The 8,833-nt window shown below is 42.2% G+C and overlaps 1 gene segment (V, D, J or C); it reads right to left on the bottom strand.

Moving 5' to 3' along the window:
* Positions 1 to 4,042: 4,042 nt before the first annotated feature.
* Positions 4,043 to 4,726, bottom strand: LOC101822658. The segment is given in 2 exon segments: positions 4,043 to 4,504; positions 4,599 to 4,726. Coding segments are annotated over 2 exon segments (384 nt in total).
* Positions 4,727 to 8,833: the final 4,107 nt, after the last annotated feature.

Raw genomic sequence — 8,833 nt, 5'->3', positions numbered from 1 at the left:
TTAGGGCCTCTATCATTTTCATGAAAGTGCTTTTAAGGTCGTTCTCTTCTGCTTCCTTCGCGTTGGAATATTGGGGTCTTGCTGGTGTGGAGTCTCTAGAATCTGGCGGTGTCATATTTGTTTTTCTGTTGCTGACTGTGTTTTTGTATTGTCTCTTTCCCATCTCTTCTTTTAGTGGGTGCAGAAAGAGCCCCTTCCTGGTCTGGGGACCAGAGTTCCCTTTTGGTGGGTGCTAGTAAGTCCAGTAATCTGGTGGTTCTTCTATGCCTTGTCCAAATGCTGGTCCGTGGGTAGAGAAGAAGAACAGGAATCTGGGGCGCTTAGCCTCCTACCTGGTCCCCTGGACCCTATGCTGGGTCCTGTTGTACCTGATCCGGAACAGCTACTCCCCTGGTCTCCCTGGCTCCTGTAGTTTCCTGGTCTCTTTGGTGGGAGAGAAGATCAGGAGTCTGGGGTGCTTGGCTCCCGCCGGGATTGGGAGCTCTGTGCAGTTCCCAGGCGATCTGCAGGCTCTGGAACACAGGCCGGGAAGCTGGCCTGTTTACCTGATGCTCCCACCGGGATTGGGAGCTCTGTGCAGTTCCCAGGCGATCTGCAGGCTCTGGAACACAGGCCGGGAAGCTGGCCTGTTTACCTGATGATGCCAGAGGGACAGCTACTTCCCTGTGCGCCTATAAATTATTTTTAAGTAAGTATTATTTTCAGTAAACTGAATTCAAGTTTCTTTGCATGATGTCATGTGACTCATGAGAATACAGCCTAGATATACAATAGGTAAAAAAATAATACTGTATCTCACTTCAAAATGTTTGTAGTAGAAGGATTTGGGGACTAATTTATTCATTCAATTTTGTTCATCACTCTGCAATCAAAATAATAAAGTTTTCAGTTAAAATGAGCTCAAATATCAGTTACCAAATGGTATGAAAGCCTCAAGTTGTTAATCCTAAAATATCTTTAAATGAGACCATGAGAACAATAATGGATAGCTTTTATTTTTAATAATATTTTAATTAGGATTAAAGGATGGAGTGCTTACATCCATGACTAACACCCAGTATCAGAAGACAATGACTGTTATCACTGAATTCTTGGGTGAAGTTTTGTTGCATTTTTTCCTCCCCTACAGAACTGATTTTCTTAAAAGAACACTGTTCATTCAATTTTGTGTGCATTAATTAATTTTCAGGGCTGCCTTACAAATTTTCTCATTTCTCAAATTTGGTTTTGGTTAAGTAAAATAAATGCCCTTTATGGATAATGAGATTGACTAATACCTTATATGCCACCCTAGAACCTTCATCCAGTGGCTGGTGGAAGCAGAGGCAGACACCCACAGCTAAACACTGAACTGAACTCCTGGAACTCACTTGCAGAGAAGAAGGAGTGATGAGCAAAGGGGTCAAGACCGGGCTGTTGTAATCCACAGAAACTGCTGAACTGAACAAGGGGACACCAGACTGATGGCTGAGAGGCCAGCATGGGACTGATCCAGACCCCCTGAATTTGGATGTCAGTGAGGAGGCCTCGGCAATCTATGGGGCCTGGGGTAGTAGATCAGTCTTTATCCCTGACATACAAATGGACTTTGGGAGCCCATTCTACATTGAGGGATTATCTCTCAGTCTGGACACATGGGGAAGGGCCTAGGTCCTGCCCTAGATGATATGACAGACTTTGGAAATCCCCCATGGAGGGCCTCACCCTCCTTGAGGAGCAGAGTGGGAATTGGGTGGGAGGTTGGGAAGGGTTTTTGGGGTCAGGGGAGGAAGGGAGGGCGAGGGAGCTGTGATTGATATGTGAAGCAAGCTTGTTTCTAATTTAAATAAACAAGAGGTTAAAAAATAAATAATAGGAATCAAGTCAACCCACAGGATGCAAATTTTGATGCATCTCTTTTGAGAGGGTAGGTATGGATTTTTGGCCATTGCAAATTTATATATTAAAAACTGAAATCAATGAAACTTGAGAGGGATAGTAATGACCAGTATGCAAATGGAACAGTGAAAGAGTGAGTCAAAAATATCCACAGGGAATAGTAAATTACAGAAGAGATGTCAACTCAGGCAACAATGGCTGAATATAGCAGGCCCTGTTCTCATGGTCAAGAGTTGGGTGTCATTATACCATGCACTTACTATTGTAAAGAATATCAAGGACTGAGTAATAGCGCAGTGGTAAAGCAATTGTCTAGAATGCATGAGCCCTGGAGTTGTCGGGCTGTTGGTATTTGCATACCAACTTGAGTCTAACAAGAGCTAGAAGAGTTCACAGAGAAGAACACACACACAATCATGAATGCAGCTTTGGGTTTTCACAATATCGTTTCATGAAGCATTATAAATACTGATTTTAACTTACATATTTTTTAAAAGTATGGGGTCTGCAGATTGTACAGTAGTAAAAGAGCTTGCTGTTAAGCCTAGCAACCAGTATTTGACCACCAGAATCTACATGGTAGAAGGAGAGAGCTAACTCTCCCAAGCTGTCCTCCTGCCTCCACAAATAGAATATTGCATGCACCCACCCTTCCCCACAAAACAAGTCATCCTTAGGCTGGTGGTCCTGAGTACTAAAAGAAAGCATATTGAGAGGCTGAGCAGTGTTTGTGCATGCCTTTAATTCCAGGACTCGAAAGACAGAGGGAGACGGATCTCTGAGTTTGAGGCAAGCCTGGTCTACAAAGTAAGTTCAAGGATAATCAGGGCTGCATAGGAAAGCCTTGTCTACAAAACAAAAACAAAACAAAACAAAAACACACCAGACTGAGTAAAATATGAAGAACAAATCAATAAGCAGCACCCCTTCCTATTTGAGTTCTTACTCTGATTTCCTTTGATGATTGACTGTGTTACCTGAGAAATGTAAGATAGAAAAAACCCTTTCCTTTCCAAGTTGCTTTTTGACCATGGTGTTTTAACACAACAATAGAAAATCTAAAATAATCATATAAGGAATAAGACTGGAATTCCTAAATGAACTGTACAAGGGTATTGGTTAGAATATACATATGTTCATACAGTGACTGACAATTCTTTATACCAATAGTAAGTGATATTTAAGACTATGAAGTGAAAAGTTTTCAAACCTATTTTCTTTGATAATCGTCAAATCCTGAACAGATTCCCAACAAATCTTGTATCTCCTTAATTACATATTAATTAATTGTATATCTTTACATACAACTTTAGTGTGGCATCCAGTCTCCTTTTCCTGTGTATTTTTCAATTCAAGTATGTACTATTGATTATATGCTCATTCAGCCTGATCCTTTATTTATTGATGGGTATTCTAGGTATAACAGCAAGGAAATCCACAAGAGAGCTAGTCCACTTGAGGTGACACAGTTTACCAAGATCCTCTACTTTAACCTAGGCAACAGTAGCCAGATGTTGACAATCTTCTCTGTGAACTCTGCTAACTCTTGTTAGACTCAAGTTGCTATGCAAATGCCAACAGCTCCGACACCTCCAGCAGAGCTCCCATCTGCTTTGTAGATTGGAAACCTTTGTTCCCTAAAATAATCCAACAATATCTTTGAAATTCAGTGTGTTGACATTGGATTCTTTAAGTAGACAAAATAATTGGCATGTTTCTATACTATCATTCCCACAAACAATATTATGGATGTTATGATGCTGGAATGATCAGTTTGTTCAAAAGATGATGACTGTACATCAGCATGATGTCTTCAGAAAGCCCAAAGTCTTTATCCTACCATTTCTCACAATCTAGGTAATGAAAAATTATTGTTTTGGCTACTTTCTTTGCATCATGATCACATATGTGGATCAACTTAACTAGCCTTCCCAAAATGCTCTCTTATGTAAATACATTGTGGCAGATATCAGCAAACTGAAGCAACCTTTTATGTCCTAGTCTGCCAACTGGATGGGCCTCCAACAGACTTCAAGGGAATTGAAAGCATTATATTTTCATTCAAGTGTTCTTGGTCAAGTATCAGAGATTGTAGTTTGGTCTATAGAAATGTCCAGTGGTACAGTTAGGGACCATGATAGAGCTGACGAGAAGGAAGTAGGATGTATACAAGGCAACAATAAGGCAAGGTGTCCAGAATTTTCTCTTCAGAGAGAAGTGAGAGGCATGAGGTGAGAGAGGAGCTGGTCTGTCTTGTGCACTAGTAACAGCTGCAAGTTAATGATTCAGTACAGATAAGGGCAAGACTGAATCATTGTGCCAGCCCAGCAGGCACAGTAATACAGACCAGAATCAGACTCTTCCACATTCCGAAGTACAAATTTGTAAGTCTTATCTGTGCCTTCATAAACATAGTACTTCTCTGAACTAAGTCCAGAATCCACCACAGTTTCGGACTTGAGGCGGTTATAGTAGAGAAGGTACTGTGGGGCCTTCCCCTTCTGGAATAGGTACCAGTGGATATAACTGTCTGTTGCGTAAATATCACAGGTGATTATGACAGAGGATCCCATTGGCCTGACAATTGACATTATTCTTTCTTCCAAGTTGGGGGATGTTTGTCTGCCTAAAATGAGAATAGTAGAGTAGGAATTCATCAGCATAGCTTCCTACTTAGAAAAACAAAATGAAATCTCCTAGTATCTATGCTCTATACTTACCAGCAGGCAAGAAAGCTAGAAGTAGGGCCAGAATGCTCAGCATGCCTTCTGCTCTGTGGACAGGGAAAGGCTAGGTGCAGCAAAAACCCTCTTGGACACAAACCCCTAAAATTGTCATTCGAAGCTGGTTTTGCTGACTGAGTCACGGGCAGAGCAGAGACTTAAGCTAAAGAGCTCTTTTAGAATCAACCAGCTGTCCAATGAAAAGCTGTCTGGGAGTAGTCAGGCCTCTCTGCCTCTGTGTGTTCATTTAGCCCCCTCTTGAGGTGACTGAGTGCAGGTACTATTGAAAGAAATTAGAATGGAGAGAAAAGAACTGGAGAGGATCAGTACAGACACATTTGGAGACAGATTTCTGGATGAAATTGCCTGCCCCACTGTGGAAAATTCCTGTAACTCAGATTCTCCATCTATGAATACTGCTGCAATCTTGTCCTGAGAAAAGTTATCTTTGTAACACATGTGAGTGGACTTTGAAGCAACCACCACCAGCAAATCTGATAAGTCTCAAATCTAGTACACATATAAAAAAAAACTAGAACAAATTAACATTGAAAGGACCAGCGCTGGCACAAGAAACCTCAAAACAAAGATTTGTTTACCTCAGAGGGACAAAGGCAAGGAATAAGATATAGGAGATAGACGAAAAAGGAGAAAGGGAAAGGAACAAGGGAGAACAGGAAGAGATATTTGTCCTGGAGGACCGCCTCTGGATAGAGAGGAGACAGACATGGCCTGCAGGAAAATGGCAGTTTATAAAGGGAAATGGGAAACTCCCTATTAGGATGAGGTGTTTAATTTTGATTTGGCATGTTAATTAGGGCAGCCAAAAGAGGACTTTAGATTGCTGGACTTTAATACTTTAACAGCTAGACCTTGGTAGTTTTAAGAGGAGGAGGAAGTGACCAAATAAGGGAATGAACCACTGTAGCTAGTTTAGGAATGCACTATAATGGGTTTTAGCGAGGAAGAGGGAATGGGGGAAGGGAAAAACCTTCCAGAACCATGTTTGTCATGCTCAGACCTAACAGAATCCTTTCAACGATGGCTACCTCTAACTCTTTGTTAATCCCACTAATCGAGAATAAGACCACTACCACAGTTTAAAGCCAAACTAAAGCAAGCTTTAATTAAAAACTGGCCAGGTTGGATGGGCTCTGCCAGGTCCATTCACAAGTTCCCAAGAAATGGCCCAGAATCAAGTATGGCAAAGGCTTAGGAAGGAAAACCCATTAATTCATTGCATTTCCCATTAGGTCCAATCAGGGGCAAGCATATATCCTGACTTCTTCCTGCCTACCTACCTCCTGCCCACATGTGATCAAGGACATACCAGTGCAGATAGATCAAACAAACTTGTTTAGGGGAGTGAAAACAGCCTCCAGCATTTCAGGAACTATCTGTCCTTGGGCAAAGGGCTTGAAGATCAACGGTATTTTTGTTTCATGAATCTCTTAGGTATAGCAATTAAAACTTAAAATGTAACTTTGGCTCTCACACCTTCCCAAAGGAAGAGGGGTATGTGTGAGGATGTAGGAGTGTGTATGTGTGTGCATATGTGTGCATAAATCAACTTGTTAAAAACCTTCATTCTGGCCATGCTGGATATGACTGTAATCCTACTTCCAAGAAGACTGATACAGGTATTTTGCAAGCTAGAAACCAGCTTGGGCTACACAATAAATTCAAGGTTAGTCTAGGAAACCTAGCAAGACACTGTCTCAAAATAAAATGTGAAGGACGGTAAGGACAGTTAGGGATATATCTCAGTGGTCAAGTGTGTGTCTGATATGTATAAGGCCCTGGATTAAAAGCCAATACTAAGTGGGAAAAGAAAAATAAGAAGGAGAATAAGAAGAGTGGACTTGTGGAGCCAGAGAAGAGAAATGGTTTTACAAGACAGGGTTTTTCTGTATTGCTTTGGAGGCTGTCGGTCCAGCCCGGCCTCGAACTCACAGAGATCCGCCTGCCTCTGCCTCCTGAGTGCTGGGATTAAAGGTGTGCGCCACCACCGCCCGGCTAGCACTTCCTACTCTTGCAGAAGAACTCTAACTCCAGTTACACGGAATATAATGCAGGCTCTGTATGCATATGTTGCACATACATACATGCACACACAAACAGAAAATAAATATTTTTGTCTAGTGAATGATATTCTTTTATTTTTATATTAACATAATTTTATTGATTCTGTGGGAATTTCACATCATGCACCCAATCCCACTCCTTTCCCAGCCTTTCCACATCTGCCCTCCACCCTTGTGGCTCCCCCCCAAAAGAAAATTAAAAAAAGAAAACTAATAAAATGAAGGAAAGAAAAAACATTTCGTTCCTGTGTCTTTCCTGCCTCTGCATCACGTATTCATTTATCATAGTGGCTTTGGGAGTTGCTATGTGTCACAAAGTGTATCCTTTTGCCCAAACAGTTTTACTGACAAATGTTTATTGCAATGAGTTGTTGGTTTGGTTCAACCCTGGCTTCTGATACACCATCAATCTGCACCCTTACCAAGCCTTCTTTTGGATATCAGGCTGTAAGTCGTAGAGATTTTGCAGCTGTGGTTTCACAAGATTGGTCCCTTCAGGTGCTCTAAAAGGTCATAGATAGGGTAGATGTTGGGGTGGGTCAACTCAAAGCCCTGGATGTGGGCCTGGGTGGTGTCTGAATTTGTCAGTCTGGGCCTCCTCTAGGACAAGGCCCCTCAGGTGAGGGTCAGGGTCAGCTCTCCTTTGCCCATGCATTGGGACCAGCTCTTCTGCATGGACTATGAGGAGTGGAACCAGCTCTTCCACGTGCAGGGTCAGCTCTCCCATTGCAGAGGCTGTGAGGGGGAGGAGGGCAGTTTTCCCAGGGCCATTGAGACTCTCTAGGACAGCTCACCTGGAGACAGTTCTCCCAGGAGGGGCAGAACCAGCTTTCCAGCGCTCAGGCCACTGGACCAGCTTTCCAAGGACCCCAATGGTAACATGGGCTACAGACATCATCACAAACCCTGTGGTAGATGTCACCATGGCAGCGCAGGCCACTCAAATTAGTATGGCCCTAGTGGCAGCATGGCCCCTGGACATCAGCATGGCCTCTGCTGGAGCCTAGATCACGGGCATCTATTTGGCCTCCAGTGATATCACAACCACGGACATCTACACAGACCCCAGGCCACGGATCCAGACATGGCCTTCTGTGGTAGCAGGCCTGGAGATCACATGCCCCCTGGTGGCAGTGTAGGCTACCCCTATCAGCCTGTTCTTCACTGCCAGGGTGTCTTCACTTCCGTTTCTCTCCACAGTGCACAAACCACTCTGTTTCTCCTTCTCTCCTGTTTGTCCACCCACATACTTGTTCATTACAGTAGCATCCACTTACCTGAGCTCCTTGGCTCTGCGCAGGCTGGTGATAAATAAATATTTTTAAAGGCTTGTGATTAAATGTAGGACAATATCTATCCCAGCCACCTTTTGGTTTCTATTAGGTAATTCACTTTCCTGTCCAATGAAAGCTAGGCAATCAGGAAGCCTGTGGTCAATTATTTTGTCTCTGGCCTGCGGTTCCAAAGTGCAAGGATGTGAAACTGCCCTAGAAACAGTTCTGAAATCAGAGGCCTTGACTGGCTGTGGGAACATATACATAGGATAAAATTGCAGGTTCTCACAAGCTCTACTGTCTTCTACTGTCTTGGAGGCTGAAAGGCCCTTACTAGGATACAAGGCTCAGAATTAAAACTAAGGAAGAAGCAAATTGCTATCTACCAGAGTAAAAAGGATATTCTTTAAAAAAAGGTCAGAAAAGAAACTCATTCCAATAGAACCATACAAACACCACCAGCAATGGAGAAAAGCCAATACCAGAGTGTTATATTAGAAATATCCATGGAACACAATAAAAAAGGCATAAAGGAATTCACACATATGTGTGGAGGTAGGGCATTCAGATCAGCAAGGAAATGCTTTTCATTCTTTGTCTGTTCTTTTGTGGAATGATATTGTTAAATTGCTACCTTAACATATGCAAAACATTTAAGTGTAATAAATTTGAAAACAGAAAGCATTAGAATTTTGTATTGAAAAGTTCCACATACATTACAAGACAGGGCTTTTCTATTGCTGACACCAAAAGCAAGATCAGGCATGCTTCCTCTGAATTTGTAGACTAAACAGATGAATAACTAAATAAAGGTCAGATGTCTACAACAAAGGAAAAAACAGAATATGTAAAGAAAAATATTAGATTTTATTAA

Source organism: Mesocricetus auratus, unplaced genomic scaffold (assembly GCF_017639785.1).
Source record: "Mesocricetus auratus isolate SY011 unplaced genomic scaffold, BCM_Maur_2.0 Super-Scaffold_100013, whole genome shotgun sequence".
Classification (NCBI taxonomy): Eukaryota; Metazoa; Chordata; class Mammalia; order Rodentia; family Cricetidae; genus Mesocricetus; species Mesocricetus auratus.
This window is presented reverse-complemented; position numbering and strand designations above follow the sequence as displayed.